This window comes from Thunnus albacares, chromosome 22, assembly GCF_914725855.1.
Source record: "Thunnus albacares chromosome 22, fThuAlb1.1, whole genome shotgun sequence".
NCBI lineage: Eukaryota > Metazoa > Chordata > Actinopteri > Scombriformes > Scombridae > Thunnus > Thunnus albacares.
In genome coordinates this window covers 25,002,608-25,019,052 of record NC_058127.1, presented here as the reverse complement: position 1 = coordinate 25,019,052, position 16,445 = coordinate 25,002,608, and the positions used below count along the sequence as shown (strand labels likewise).

Sequence of the window (16,445 nt, the reverse complement as noted above, 5' to 3'; positions counted from 1 at the left end):
AACATGTTCAGATAAATTCATAATTTTACAATAAAAAAGATGTAATGTTACAAGAATATGTGATCATTTTATGAAAAAATGATAAAAGAAAAAGTCATATGATCTCAAGATAAAGTAATTTTACTGGAAAGTTGTAATATTACACAAAAAAATTGTAATTCTATGAGAAAAAGTTGTAGTAATACGAAAAAAGTCATCTTATTATATGAATTCAGTCAATGTATTACCAGAATAGGGTTTCTTTATTTCAAGAACTATATTCTTGTAATATTACCTTTTTATTACATTTTTTCTTGTAACATTGTGACTTTCTCTCAAATATTTGGATTTCATTCTTTAAAATCCCAATTTTTTCCCTTAGAGTTACCTTTGTACTCCATTGTTCCCTGCTAAGTAAGTCTTGTAGCAATGCAATGCCTTGCTTACAGTGGGCTCTGTTTTTCTGAAACAAGACACAGACACATATGCAAGCAAACTCTCCAGGTGCAAACACAGATGGGCATGACCAGCACATTTTTTCGATTTTGGTGACCACAGGCGTTGTCACAAACCAGGTGCAGCTGGGAACAGCGTGTAATAGAGGCTGAATGCATTGTTAGTAAGACGAATGCAGAATCAGCAGAGAGAGTCGTCAGGCTGACCTTCAGTAACAAGCAATAAAATGAGCTCTTGTCATCCCCTTTAAAAACAGCATCAAGTGAGGCTGGGGTCTCTCTGGGGAAAAAAAAAGTTCACCACTATGAAGCACCTGATGTTCCAGATCCTGACTGTTCCTGTCACCATGTCAAGAGATTGAAATAATCAATGAAGTATCCGCTGCTGTGCATTCAGTGAGTAACATTACACATAGCCCCTCCCTCAAATGACTGTAGATGAAACACAGGTTTCATTCCTGCTGCTGTGTTATGACTACAAGTGTCTAATCAACTGCACGGACAAGATCGGACATTCTACAAGTTGTTGTGGTGAACTCATCACTAATCAAACAGAACATCAGTAATGACATTTCTTTAGAAGTGCAGGTCACCAGATTACTCTCCTGTGGATCATATTCTTGGTAAAAATCTTCCTCAGTCACATTACAATGTGTGGTCCAGTGCACATATCAATCTGGAGACGACAAAAACAAATGTGTAGTAAACTGAAAGAAGAAAAACTGAACATTAATGAATGATATTATGTGTTTTTGGAGAGATTTGTGTCTAAAGCCACAAAAATTGCTGTGCGTCTGCATTTCGTAGTAAGAGGCAAACATTTGGATGTGATAAGAGCATTTGCAATGAGCAGGTTTTAGTACAATTGCAATTTTGTGTGAAAATGAGCACCAAAGTTGCACTACGCCTTCTAATCAGCATGAACATGCTTCTCCTCCTCGGAGATACATTCATTTAGACAGGAAATTATTGAACAGGCACAGATGCAAAAAAAAATAATAGACTATCATCTGAAGAAAATTGTCATTTAATACTCATTTGATCCATTGTTAATATAAAAATATTGATGAGTGCAGCTTAAAGGAAGCCCCCAAGGTCCAGGACAAATACACTCACTATACTAACTATAACTTTTTTAAAAGTTGAAGACCAAAATATAGATATGATATTAAGAAGTCTGTATCAGACAGTCCAAGTCGCTTTTTTCAGAGTTACTATTCACACCACTGCTCTCTTGCTTTACAGGGAATGTATCCTTACATGAAGCCTTAGGTCTTTTCCTTACATTACCACACAGTTAAACCTTTTATTTTTTCCCACTTCTGTCCAATAATGACAAAGCTGTTGCTGAAACCACCAGGCACTTTGAGCAAGACTTTGATCTCAGAGGCCACTCTTTGTCTTTAGGTTTTTCCGCTCCGATTACTGATCCAAGCAACAGCAACAAGAGGAGGAAGGCGTCCACAGTCAGCTCTTCCTGCCCTCAGCCTCTGTCCCTCCCTCTCTCTCCTTCTCTACTCATCTCTCTCTCTCTCTCAGGGGTGGAGTTTGCTTCTGAGGACAGAGTACGATTCTGTCAATGAGGTAGTTACTGTTGAAAGCAGAGGAAGGCAGCCAGGTACGGAAGGACGAGAAGAAGGAGAGGAGGCGCCAGATGTTAGCAGATCAGGTAAGGACATGTTTAAATGTGTGTATGTGTGGAAATCTCTGGGGACCTTTCTTGTTCAGGGAACAAAATACGATGTTAGTCTTCTTCTTCTCATTCAGTTTTCAGTTATTTTTTCTTTTCAATTATTTTGATTTGCACCAGAAGTCTGTCTCTGTCTCTGTAGCATCTGTTTCTCTTCCCTCTCTCTCAACATAAACTATAATTTGCCTCAAATCTGCCTCTTTTTAGGTCAAAATATTTGTCTTATCAAGATCCCATTAATTGTTGTCTCACTGAACTCCTGTATTTTAAATGTCTGAAATCTTTTGTCAGTACAAGGTATGGATTCATAGATACTGATATTTCACTAACATGGCTATTAACGTTTAATATAATCATAGTCTCAAGTACCCACCATCATCAGTGATGCTGTATGTAAAGGCAAAATAATTTCTAAACTGCACAAACTCACTCATTTTTGTTATTCAACAGCACTGTAACATGCACCGGCACATTTTTCATCACATACTTACCTCCTCTTTCTTGCAGTTTGGGAGTTTTTTAAGGCTTTCTGTTGCACATTCTGGACTATGCTGGATGGCAGCCAAATGTTAGCCGCTCATGTTTTCAGCAGAATGCCTTCTTCTTCCCCGATGGCTCGTCTTTCTTTGAAAATTGCTGGCTGCTAGGGGCCCTGTCATTATTAAGATTAGAAGAAGAAGCGTTGCTGTGAATGGATGTAACAGACATTCCCAGCTGTGGAGCGAAGCCACTTGTTACATGACACATCACATTATCCTGCCGCCGTGTGTTTTGTGTTCATCACTAGGTTGTGGTTTGGGAAAGGCAAGATAATATTGATAAAATTCTCCTGTTATGGAAGGGTTTCTTATTGTGAGTGTAGAGTTATGAGATGCTAAATGATATGTATGACCTTTGAATATTATTTTATGCTTGTGCGGTGTTACCTTTCCAAGGAGAGGAGGGGGTAAAGCTGTAAAGAGACAGAAAGCGCATGCTATCTTTTTACCAGCTGGTATATGTAAAATGTTTAATGCTTACAGTAATATCTCAGACATGTATTGTACCTAAACAGTACTGAGCACATACTGTTCTGTAGAATTCATAACATACACAGAACAGTTTTTATTTCAAGAAACAGAAGATTAGTGGAGAAATATTTGGAGGAATTCTCTTTTATCCATGGATTCTGGAAATGAATCATGGAATGAATCCCAACTTAAAAGGCTTGGTATGGGTCAACTCGATAGCATCTTTTGCTATCACCTGGTAAATAACCCCCTCTTTCAGACTCTATGTCCCTAGTTTGTAACACACACTTTTCTGGAAAAAAGTGTGTTGCGTGTTAATTCTCTTACAAATAAAAAGCTGTATTCATAATCAATAAAACGCACCATTGCTCAGCTCAGCACACTCAAGGTTTTTCAGCTCCAGCCTTGTTTTGTCTGGTATGACAAGTAGCTTATGTGGACTAATGTAAGCAAACTTTAGATGGATATTGCTGTATAACTGACATTACTGAGTCAGTTTACTGACTGCACTCTTCTGCTACTGTTAAGCATTTTCTATTTTTCTGTAATTGCCACTGTTCAGCAAAGGTTACAGTTGGCTTTAAGGCCTGGTCACACCAGAAAGTAGCACAATACTCATTTCCCTGTCCTCGCAAAATATGTGGTAGCCTACTAGAAGCTTGGTGACATAGTGACTACTCATACAGCTAGTTGACATACTACTAGTCCTGGTGAGCTAATATGAACATGCTAGCCAGCTAGAAAACATACTAGCACTAGGTTGTCACATACTATTTCTTTGGGTATTTTCAAGCCTTTATTAACAGATAGTAGAGAGATGAAATGAAGGAAAAGGAGATGCACCAAAGGTCCCTGGCCAGAGTCAAACCGGAGATGTCACAGTTAATGGTTGTCATCTTAATGCCAAAACTATGTGGGACCCCACTAGCAGGCTTGCTGTCATTTTTCAAGCCAGGTAGCTTGGTTGCTAACAAGACAAGTTTCCACAGTTTAATTTATTTTAAAGAGATATAGTTGTGCGACTCCTGTCTCATTACGGTGTGCAAACCATGTGTCTTTTGTGGTATGGTTTTTACTCCAGCAGAGCAGGGTTATATAAAAGAGGATGGTGCAACACAGCTGTTTTAGACTTTCTGGCTCTGTTTTACCTCAAAGGTCAGCACTGTTGGGATGGTTTACGGCGAGAACTGTTACAGCAAGTTTATCAAAGTTAAACTCAGCATAAAAGATTCGTAAATATTTCCTTTGCTCCATTCAAATGTATTGGTTTCTCTCCAAAATGTCACAGTTTTAAATGCTGGTTTAGTAGGACTTTGGTGGGCTCCCTCCAGAGCCAAATAGCTGTTTTCATGGGCTGAGAAGTACTCCTCATAACAGGCAAACATCCTGTGTAAAATAGGTGGAGTGCCCCTTTAAGAGGGTATGAATCAACTGGAGAGAGTGGTACTATATACCATCCAACACTGCGGTTTTGTTTGGATTAGGCAGTGCATGTTGTACTGCCGACCCATGAGCTTACTATAGGAATGCACATCTAGCCTGTCATTAGACCTGCTGGCTTTGACATTCAGCAGGTGCTGAGCCTCTTCTTAAATGACATGTCAGTAGAGAAAACAGCAAAGGTTCACTCCTGACACATGAGGTTAATTCAAGGTGAGAGTGGTGGTATTTGCTCATATGATCAGGATCTAAATCCACAGAACCAGGCATGTCAGGAAACAGGACGCCTTCCCTGCTTGCATCTTGTTGAGATGATATTGTATGGCAACTGTAACATGAAGCTTTGCCAAAACAGGAAAAGGATCAACTGCAAACAGGGAAAGGACCCTCAGAGTGCTCCGGGCAGCTTAACATTAGGACCTTTCCCACCACTCCCACCTCCCATCTGCTGCCTCCTCACTGGGACTCACATCAGTTAGAAGGCCGTCCAAATCTTTAACAGGACACATTACCGAGGTCTTTCACAGAGAGTGAATATCAGCAACATGCAGTCTTGACACAATGCTGGACTGGCTGTTATCTGCTAAAATGTGATCTACTCTCAGCTCTGGCATGCAGTTGGACTTTGGTTTGCTCTCATTCTGCATCTCATTACTCACAAAGCTGCAAAGGAAGTATCATGTGTGTGCTATTGTTGCAAATACGACTGCTAGTAACACCTGTAAGTTAATGCAGTGACAGTGGTGGAATCTGCTAGTAATCCTTCTCTTCCCTATGTTTTAAAACAAGTGTAAATTAATCATCAATCATCTACTTTTAAAACTATTTTAATGCTTACTGCAATGATCCTCACCACAGAGGTCAGTGATGTTTTTTTTTTAAATGCTCATTTCCATTGAGTCAAAATACCACAAGTCAGTTTAAAAGCTGATGCTTAAAATGAAGTAGTTTGTACAAAGTGTCCTCTGACAACGTCAAAAGGCAAATAATAAATACCTGTACTGAAAAGGTGCTATGAAAGTTTCTTCTTAACAAAGTCACACATACAACATGTCTGGAATGCATTTGGAAGTACATTCAGTGTTTATCACCAAAACACATTCATTGTGGCCTTCCAAACATGTTGTATCCTTTTTGTAAAGATATTTTAAATCCTAAGGATAGCTTAATGGCTGATCACAAGGTTATGCTGCACACTAGAGTTTTATTCTTGCCAATCTTAACTATACAACATAAATTACAATTTGGATAACAGCCACATGACGAGGCCACAAAAGGTCATTTGAAGTACAAGTAATTACCTCAACTGTGCATCCTAAATGTCAACTTTCCAGGAACTATGTTAACAGTCTTGTTTTCAGCATGACTGCCACAGACATTACAGCTTTTTTCAGTTAAATATGTAATCCTACTATTGAAGTTAAACATTAAAGTCTGTGATTTCCAACAGCCCCAACATAACAGAATAAGTCACCAGCACTTAGGATGGTTTCTGAGAGGGTGTTGGCAGGGAGGTTATAACCATCTGAAATCCTGTTTTTGCACACTGAGCTCCTTGAACATCATCTTAACAGCTTGCTAAACACACACATTGTTCATGGGGACAAGCTATAACATGTTCCCCAATGCAGAGGCTGATTATAAGGTGTTTCTCTGTTCAAGGTGCTTTCTGTGTGAGGTCCAGGGTCCTCGACAAGTGCGGAAGGAATGTGGTAGGATGACATCTGAAGCCTCTTTTCAAACACAAAACATCTCCACCACTGAGATAAAATGAAGCTTTATTGATCCCTGCAGAGAAAGGAGGGGTTAGGTACTAGGAGCCAACAATGAAACAGAAAATAGAATGGAAACAGGCTATGATTGCAAAACAAGGGAAGACTGAAGCATATACAGCGATTTAAAACACCCTTATGTTCTACTAAAGAATGTGCTAAATATGGTTTTATGGGATATTTATCATCCTCTGCTTATACTAATTAGGGTAACAGAAAATAAAAGTCTCCTATAGCAGAGAGGTCCATGTTGGGGTTGACACTTTATACATGTCAAAGGTCACTGAAAAACATCATGTCATTACCAGAGTGAGAGTGTTTCGCCTCAGGGAAAGGCCAACATTTGGTTGTAATGAACCTATTTCCAGACAAGCTGAGCATAGAACAAGTCACAGAGTCTACAAATAGAGATCTGCCTGAAGCTGGTTGAAAACTCTTATAATAACTGTTCTCTGACTTATAATTGCAAAAAGAATGAACAACAACTTTACTTGCGGTTGTTGTCATAAACCAACAGCATCAGGCTATTCCTGTTTATGAAGGTGTGCTTATATTGGTGCTCATTCATGCTTATGCTTGTAGATCTTGTAGTCTTGACTAATCATATTGTTTCTTGTGGTTTTGGCTGCTTCTTCACAGATATGAAACTTAATTAGATATCAAGTTATGAACCAGACCTGCCACCACACCATCCCCATATTTACCGGGTTTCTTCCATATTTTCACCCCCTCTTGCTGTGCTCCTGTTATGTTGTCTCTCTTGGGAAACTCCCGTAATTTGCATGGCCCTCAACCTTTATTATGAATAATTGTACATACACACGGATCCATAAGTTTTGTATGTTTGTCTAATGTTACCAGATCAGTTGCCAGATCTATGAAACACAATCTACACACACAATCCACACACTACATACAGTTTCAACCCATCTGTCACCACAACCCGATTCAAGGGACGTGTGCACAGCTGCTCTCTGTACAGGTAGTCTTTCCTCCTGTCCTCTGTCCTCCTCCCTCTGCTGCTGATGTGATTCACTGCTGCAGGTACTGCTGGTAGAGAGGAGGGGCTGGTTTGTCTCAGCCAGCAGCCAATTTTACAAGAATTTGCCAAATTACATACAGACAGCTTTCATGTTATTAGCCTAACTAGTGCACTGTGGTTGTGTAAAACATACCAGCGGTGGATGGGACACTGCTGGCAAAGCAGTTGAAAATATTGCTTATGGTATCACTGATGGTTTATTCCTAAACCATTAGTACGTTATAAGGAATATTGAACTGACATAGTTTCTTACGGATTAACATAAGCAGTAAATACAATATACTCCAGTTGTCCTATATTTTTGCAGAGTAGCTTCTAGCAGTGTTGTCCCTATAGGATATCCAGCACCACTGAAGGATGTGGTGGGGAAAACAAGCTTGTCATTGTGAAGCATGTCCCTCATTTTAACACTTCTATGTCCTGGATGTGTTGCTAAGTGCAAACATCATGTGCAGTACACTATGGCAAAAGGTTTGAACCATGACCAAACGATGTATGTGAAATGGCAATGTCTTTGGTTTGTTTGTGAAATGATCACTAATTTGATTTAAACCAATATAGACATGTGAATAACTATTGGTAGACTGTTGATGTTTGGTTGTGATTTTCACATTTTCCTGTCTCACACTCTTTAAGGTGATGAAGTTGGCTCATGAATTGGTAACTGTTTGTCACTGATAATACTGTTATGGTGTTTTGGATTTTCTCATTTGTATTGTGAAATGTGTTTTGCACTTCAGGGCCACCCTATATGTTAAACACATCATTAATAGAAAATAGACATTTTATTATATATGAAATGCCAGTCTGAAACCCTTCTCATTTCTTTCACAGCTCTGGACCGATCATGTGAACTGGTTAAAGCTCACAGCCACATGCAGCAGAGTCATCATATCATCACAGGAAAATGTAGCTTCTTCTCAAGAGGAAAGGCAATCTCCAGTTTCATAAACTCTCCCATTGAAGCTTGTGTCTGAAAGCGATCCAAAAATCCTTAGAAGTCTTTAAAGACCCTACAGGACGTCGGCTTGTGACTGACAGCGATGGGTTCACTGGCTCAAACGCTGGCCTGGATGTTGCTTCCGGTGCTTCTGTTGTCAGTGACCTGCTCATCGCATGGTTCCCTTGTGAAAGTCAATAAGGGTTTAAAGGTGAAACGGGGTCAGGCAGCTTACCTCCAGGATGGTGACCTTCAGTTTCATATTCCCCGTCAGAAGGATGCATGCAAGGTGGAGGTGGTGTTAAATGAGCCCATAACTCAACGAGTGGGAAAACTTATGCCTCAGGTAATGGAAAAATCCTCCTCAAATGAAAAACCCCTGTGTGTTCCAGGCAGTTTACCATCTGTAATAAAACCAAGTAGTATAGTTTGAAGGCATGCATTACGCTTCCATAACTCTGGTTGACAGCTAACATGTAGGAAACCATGTAATATATCTTTAGTATTGCAGTATTGATGTGCTCAGTGCAAAGAGTATGTCTTACAATTCATTTTTTACCATTCTAGCACCCTGCTAGTTCCCTCTTGAATGCCAATTTCCCTCTAGGCCTCAAGTCCTTACAGTTGTAATGCCAGAGTGCATGATGTTTTTGTTGTTGTTTTATAAAAGCATATAAAATCTGTCAAAAATAGATAACACTGAAACAGTGAGTATATAATTTAAAAGGTGTAACGAAAAACAATAGCTGGAAAAACAAAAATGTTGGGGTGAATGGAGAACCCTGTCTCCTACTAAGTACGTGTATGTACTAGGGGTGTTACGATTTAAATTCTAAATCGAAAATTGATTTGAAAAAGATTTTGACCTTTGAAATCAAAGGCAGGATCAGCGATTCTCCCTCTATTTTTTTTCTCTCCACTCCCACCTACTTGTGCGTGTCCGGCACACAACATTTCAAAGATGACACAGCGTAGCTTAACGGTAGCCAGTAACTGCATTACTTTTCGAGACATCGTGGCCACTGCCAGAGTCAGAGATGATGGAGAAACAAAACTGGACAATCCTCCAGCTTGCCTGTTGTATGACATTTTGTCTTCCCCGTGAGTTGTGTAAACAACAAACGCGTCGTTAATTGAAAAACTACAGTTCAGTATAGTTGGAATTTACGGGATCAATAACTCATAAGCGAAACTTTGTTAAAACACAAATGACGCCTCTTTCCTACCCTAGTGAGGTAGACAACTAACTATAATTTTCACCAAAACGAGCTGTCCTCTGAGCTGGACAAATATCATTGGTCTCTATGTACAGCCAGCTGTGAGACAAGTGTGTAGGGACCATCCACAAAGTGCAACACTTTGGCATCCTCACCTAAAACCTGCAAAAGGAAATTCAAGCTGCTATTGTAAAGTACTTTCTGCTATCTAGTGTCTCTTCTTTTTGTTTTTGTGTTTAATAGTTTGTTCCCAATTGACTGGGGAAATAAGTTATTGTTGTTACATTTTAAATAAATTATTTAAATGTAACCATATGGCCTTATTGTGATACATGCCTGAATTTCATTCTATTATTTGTACCATATTTTGTCCTACATGTTGTAAGGTTTAGGCTACTTGGGGTAGGCTAACTTAAGGTTAGGGAAAGATTGAAATTTCAGTTGATTATTGACAGCATTTAAAATATATCAGATTAAATTCAATTGGCAGTGAGTCTATGATTTCAAAGGTGTAAGGAACAACGTCAGATAGAAAAAGAGATAGAAAAAATACAGTAGTGAATGGACAACATTGTCTTCTACAAAATACATTTTATAACCAAGTGCTTTGAGATAAGATAAAATAACCTAAAAATGTTAATCAGGCTTCTGTTGCCAGGAGTGGAAAAACATACAAAATACAGTGAACATAAAATGTTGAAAAAGTTAATCCTGAGTTCTGATTTTCAAGTATAAATCATTAACCTGGGCTTTACTGTAAGCTGAGGTTAATAAATTAAAAAACCACATGGTACTGTATTAGACTGGGCTTAGGTCTCTACAGCATAGGCCGAGTGTGAAAAGCCTTTACTGTCTGCCCTTCATCCTAAACACACCTACACATTTCCTTGTCTTGAGCAGCCTTGTTTTCATGTTCAGTAAAGAGGTATTTTGCCAAGGAGAATGCAGAGGGACCTCTCTATACTTCTTCCTTTGTTTGCCAGGTAGACCACTCGTCTCCTCTCTAATGACTCGGTGATGACAGATACAGTCAACTGTTGACTGTCCCAAATTATTGTGTTTAGAGTTGTATTCAGACGTTAAGAATTAAAACTGAAACATTCACTTTGCTACAAGTTTGCCAACATGGTGTTTATGAGTTATTTTTAATGCATGATTTATTTATTTATTTATTTTAAAGTGTGGTTTATGTCTGATGTGCATAATCTGTTTCCCTTTGGTTTTGTTTTAAACTATGTAAGTTCTGAAAGAAGTAATAACTTAACGAATAAGTTAATAAATGCTATAAATAAATAAATAAATAGCTTATAAATGTAACTACATTTATAAGCAATAAACACACTTTTCCTCAAGTCAATACACTCAGGGGTTTTGCTGCTACAGCCGTAATTGGTCTGGTATGACCAGTAGCTTATCCTGACTAATTTTAGCTAATGTTAGCAAACCTTTGATAGATATTGCTCAATCACATAACTGATTTTATGACTTTACTTTACTTGTGCCACTGTTACACAAGCAGTCACCATTATCCTGAAATTGTCACTGGATGCCACAGTGGCTGCAATTCAGTAAATGTGACATAGTCTAATTTTTTAATCAAGGAAACTGATGTAAGCAATGTACAAGTGTTCATACAAATTGCAGTCCTAACTCACTAATTATAGTTGATAAGAATTTTCTTTCTTTCTTTTTTCAGGTATTTGACTGCCACTATCTGGCTGATGAAGTAAAGTATGTCCATAACGGCTGTCCATTGTTAAAGGAGGACACAGTCGAGCTTCGACTATACAGGTACAACACCTGGATATGAATAGGAAAATGGGAAATACATTTATTTTCTTTCTTTACTGTTCCTGCTCGTGTGGCTGAATGATCTTATGTTTTTTGTCCAGGTTTACTGAGACTGAGACATATATGGAGGTGTTTTCTCTCCATGTGGACATTATGGAACCTGAATGCAGTATCATAAAGCTGGGGCCCAAATCCCTGGAGGTTCCTGAATTCTACGGCTTCTCCGATGCTGTGGATGGCAATGTGGTGTCCTTCCACTATGAGAAGAGGTCTAGCCTGGAGTGTACCATCCATTTGAGTAACCATGACACCCACCTGCCGGCTCACGGCCAACTGGTCACCGGAGAGCCAGAGAAAGCCACCAAGAGAGGGGATGAGCCGGAGAGCTTCATCCACTTACGTCAGCAACTCGGTAACCTATGAAATTGCATGGCTGACAGCTGAGGATGGCAAATCCTACTACACATTTTTTTCAGTGGTCACCGGTAAAGACGGACAAAATCAAGCATTAAAGCTTCTATGTGTAGAATTTTTAAGTGACTACTATATTTTTCAGTCAATTCTGATGACATATGGTGAAAATTGTTGGAGTCTATGTGTTGCTTTCGCCCCTTAATTCTCAGGTTAGATTCATAGGGGTAGAACTTTTTGACAGTGTCTTTTTTGCATACCACCATTGGGGGTGCCAAGTCATCACTTTTCAAAATTCTATGAGTAATAGCTGAATAGGAAGAATAATGTGGTTTATGTATGATGTTAATAGTAGTGAACTGAGAATTGATGCCTGTGGCATGCTCTTACTGATGGCAAGAGAGATTGTTTCAGCACCATCAGCCATAACAGTCTGTCATCTCCCTGTAAGGAAAGCATGGAATCAACAGGTAAAACGAAAATCCAAAAAGTGAGGTAAAATGTAACATCTGTCTGGTTGTGTCATTATTTAGACAATAAAGCCAGGGCGATGTGTAAATCTGAGGACTGCCTGAAAGGTCTGAAGCTCGTGAAATTCACCAAAATTCCCTGTGATGACTTCCTGGTGATGGGGCTGAAATATCAACACATAGACCCTCCATCTCCAGACATAGACTACATTGCAATCCGACTGGACCTCAAGGACACCAGGAGTGGCAGCATATATCAGGTACACAGGTCATTTAACCAAGGTACTTTTACACTATTGATCATGGTAACAATTTTGTATTTCTTCATTTCTCACAGCCTGTGCCAGCTCTGTGGTGTTAGTATATGTTTCAAGATCAATAATATCCTTCAGAAATGGCTGATGGTCAACTTGCTAACAACACTGTTTTTCTATACTGCTGTGTAGTCTGAACAGGCCTGGATTCCGGTGCAGATCATCGGTGCAATGCCCAACCAGCCTCCCAAACCATCCTTCATGTCAATGTTTATCCTGGAGGTTGACCAGTTCATCCTCACTCCACTCTCCACTGCTACACTAGATGCTGAAGACGAGGAAACTCCCAAACAACATTTGGTTTTTAACATCACCAAACCTCCTGCAGAGGGCTTCATTACTCATCTAACTGATCACACTCGCCCAATCTCCTCCTTCACATGGCTAGATCTCAATGACATGCTCATTGGGTATCAACCGCCAAACTCCTCACATACCCAACGCAGGAATTACGAGGTAGTGTTCACTTTCTTGAACATTATCTAGTATAAGACACTCATTTTGGTCCAATCAGTGGACCCTGAAAATCATTATAATCTTTTCATGCAGGTGGAACTTGAGGTTCATGACTTTTTCTTTGAGAAGAGCCCATCAATGACTGTTCACATGTCTGTAAGGAATGCAGACACCAATGCACCCAGAGTGTCCTGGAACATGGGTATGTCAGCATTATCACACTGCAAATGCACATTGTTTTAAAATAATTTTGTTGTAAATGTAGTATAAAACTAAGAAACTAATTGATATTTTTATTTTAACATTTGATCAAATGATTACATGTAATGTGAAAAGGGTTGCTTGAAATGACAAAGCCACTAAGAAATATCACCTAACTCTGCAGCTTTAAAGCCTCCTTTAGCTCGTTTTTGTTTTATGACATATTAACTGTAGGATTCAGTCTCAGCAATCTTGTTTCCAGCAGCAGTCAGCTGTTTTCAGCAAAAAAGCTTTGATAAGCCCCCTGTACACTGCTTTGTTCCAAAAACCTGGTAAAGGACTTTTAACATTTTTAACGTTTTAACATCTAGCATGATTTTTTTCTCAGGAGGTGACTGATACCAAAACAGAGCTAATGTGACAGGCTACGTATTAGTTCCTCTGCACCCAAAAAGGCCATTTTAGCCATTTTATAGGCTTAAATCCAAAAGCCGGGTTACACCAAGTAGGCTCATTTTGACAGAAACATCCATGCACAAGAGTGTGAATTTCAAAGTGCCTCTGTAGCAGCAGTTAGCAAGAAAGCCTGACTCTCCAGCTTTAGAGCTTCTGACTCTGGTCTTTTTCATATCCTTCAGAAAGAGGCTTGCTATGTTCAGTCTACCTAGCTAAGTGTAGTTTTTCTATGAATAATTTGTCTTATAGGTCTCAGCCTGTTAGAAGGTCAGTCTCGTCCAATAACGTGGGAGCAGCTCCAGATTGTGGACAATGACAACCTGAATGCTGTTCGTATCATCACTGTGGATGGCCTGCAGCATGGACGGCTGACTGTCAGAGGTACTGGACACAACAGCTGCCAGTGGGCACAGACAAAATCACATCTATCCACTTCTATCTGGATACAGCTTTAGAAATCATTTTAAGATTTACTATAACTCTTTAATGCCATGGTAACATCTATCTGTCTATATTGCAGATATGTTATTCCATTATGTGCTGGTGTGTTATAGGGCACCTCGTGCGGTTCTAAAATCCAACTGTAAAACAACAGTGACTAAGGCTTAATGTTTTGATTCAATTGTTAATGAGAAACCTGCCAATTAATGCTATATTTTGGAAGTCAGCAAAATTAAAGCCATTGTTCACACTGAAGGTCCAGTCACACATGCATTTAAGACAACAACGGAATACTGTTAGTTATCCGTCTACATAGATGGAGATCTCAAATCTTTGCATAACAGAAACAATAGAATGTCATTCTACTGCAGGCAGAGCAGACAGTTTCACACACACAAACAGCATGTAATTGTATCTGCAAATGCCACTTTGGCCCAGTTAGATGCTGGTGTGGTCATTGCTCATCAATACCACTGCTAACAACACACTGTCTGCCCATGACACTTATCTAGTGACCTCTTTGAGGGTTAGTACCTCCAGGTTGGGAACCACTGTTCTAAGCAAGTCCAGCATAGTGTGAAATTCTTAACTATATGAAACTGGGTTTATGGGAAATGCAGTCTTAATTTTGAGACCGCTGCTGTACCACTGATGTGAGGTAGGGGTTATCAATCATCTCCACCATGGTCTTATTTATTTCAGTAAACCTATAAAAGTATCATAGTAATTTGTCAGTAATGGTGTAAAACATGATATACTGTATGTACCAGCTGATGTTTATTTGATGTTGTGTGATGCAAACTCCAGGTGGAAAGGGCTTTATGTTCACTGTTAGTGACATCAAAGCCAGCGTGGTTCACTACCACCATGATGACAGTGACTCTACCACAGACTTCATCATCTTTCGCATCACTGACGGCCCCCATCAGACCCGTCACAAGTTCCCCATCAAGATCCTCCCAAAGGACGATAGCCCTCCTTTCCTCATCACCAACATGCTGCTGGAGGTGTCCGAGGGACAGACGGCTCTGCTGAGAGGCTCCACCCTCCAGGCTTCAGACATGGACTCCAGTGATGACTACATCCTCTTTAACATCACCCGCCCTCCGCAGGCAGGAGAGGTGATGAAGATGCCAGGAGCAGGACTCACAGGTCAGGAGAAACATATACTATACTTCATTTAGTTTACTATCCTGCATACAATGAGCTCATAAATGGCCTATACAACACTGAAGCATGTTTTTAAAAGCAGTTTTTCAAGCATAGGAAATACTGCACTTAAAATAATACATATCCTTAATAGAAAAGAAACCCTAGCAAAGTCTCCAATGAGGCTCTCTAAAACAAAAAGATTGACCAACTTCATAGCTTCATAACTTAGCTGCCTTTTACATTTACATATAAAGTACCTGTATGGCAATTATTGAATAAATTATTTTAATTGAAATAGATTGTTTGAATAAAGTGTATGCAATTTATAATTTTCATAATAATGCAAGCACATTTTGGTGATGGCAAAATATTGTATTAAATGTATTAAATGTTACTATAAAATTATATTTTACACAACTTAAAACAATAAAGGCACACAGTAGCACAGGAAGTTAAATCAGCATTAAAAGCATTTCTAAAAAGGCTCACTACCAGTCAAGACACTTTAGCTGAATTGTTTTTTGCTCATAGTAACCCAAACTGAATGTGGACAGGTTATTTTTTTATTGTAGTGATTTTATTTTATTGTATTATACAGTGCTGCTTGAAAGTTTGTGAACCTTTTAGAATTTCCCCTATTTCTGCATAAATATGACCTAAAACATGATCAGATATCTACACAAGTCCTAAAACTAGATAAAGGGAACCAAAATAAACAAACAAGACAAAATAAAACTTATCCTTTTATTTATTGAGGAAAATTATCAAATCTTACATATTTGTGTGAGGCAAAAGTATGTGAACCCTTGCTTTCAGTAACTGGTGTGACCCCCTATTGCAGCAATAACTTCAACCAAACATTTCTGTTAACGTTTATCAGCCCTGCACATCAGCTTGGAGGAATTTTAGCCCATTCCTCCTTACAGAACAGTCTCAACTCAGGGATGTTGATGGGCTTCTTTGCATGAACTGCCTGCTTCAGGTCCTTCCACAGCATTTCTATAGGATTAAGGTCAGGACTTTGACTTGGCCATTCCAAAACATTAACTTTCTTCTGTTCTAACCATTCTTTGGTATATCGACTTGTGTTTTTAGGCTCTTTGTGTAACTGACCTGACATGACCCTACATGACCCACTTTCTGTTGAGTTTCAGTTCACAGACCGACACCTTGACATTTTCCTATAGAATTTGCCGGTACAACTCATA

At 39.2% G+C, this 16,445-nt stretch overlaps 1 protein-coding gene across 1 annotated transcript in view; it reads left to right on the top strand.

Moving 5' to 3' along the window:
* The window catches only part of frem1a (Fras1 related extracellular matrix 1a), a 43,359-nt gene that overhangs the window by 7,866 nt on the left and 19,048 nt on the right, over positions 1-16,445 (top strand). The window contains exons 2-10 of the mRNA XM_044341570.1: positions 1,974-2,103; positions 8,223-8,674; positions 11,242-11,336; positions 11,438-11,748; positions 12,281-12,477; positions 12,664-12,987; positions 13,081-13,189; positions 13,894-14,025; positions 14,893-15,237. Of these exons, the coding sequence (XP_044197505.1) occupies positions 8,432-8,674; positions 11,242-11,336; positions 11,438-11,748; positions 12,281-12,477; positions 12,664-12,987; positions 13,081-13,189; positions 13,894-14,025; positions 14,893-15,237 (1,756 nt within the window). The 5' untranslated portion in view covers positions 1,974-2,103; positions 8,223-8,431. The remainder of the gene's footprint in view (positions 1-1,973; positions 2,104-8,222; positions 8,675-11,241; positions 11,337-11,437; positions 11,749-12,280; positions 12,478-12,663; positions 12,988-13,080; positions 13,190-13,893; positions 14,026-14,892; positions 15,238-16,445) is intronic.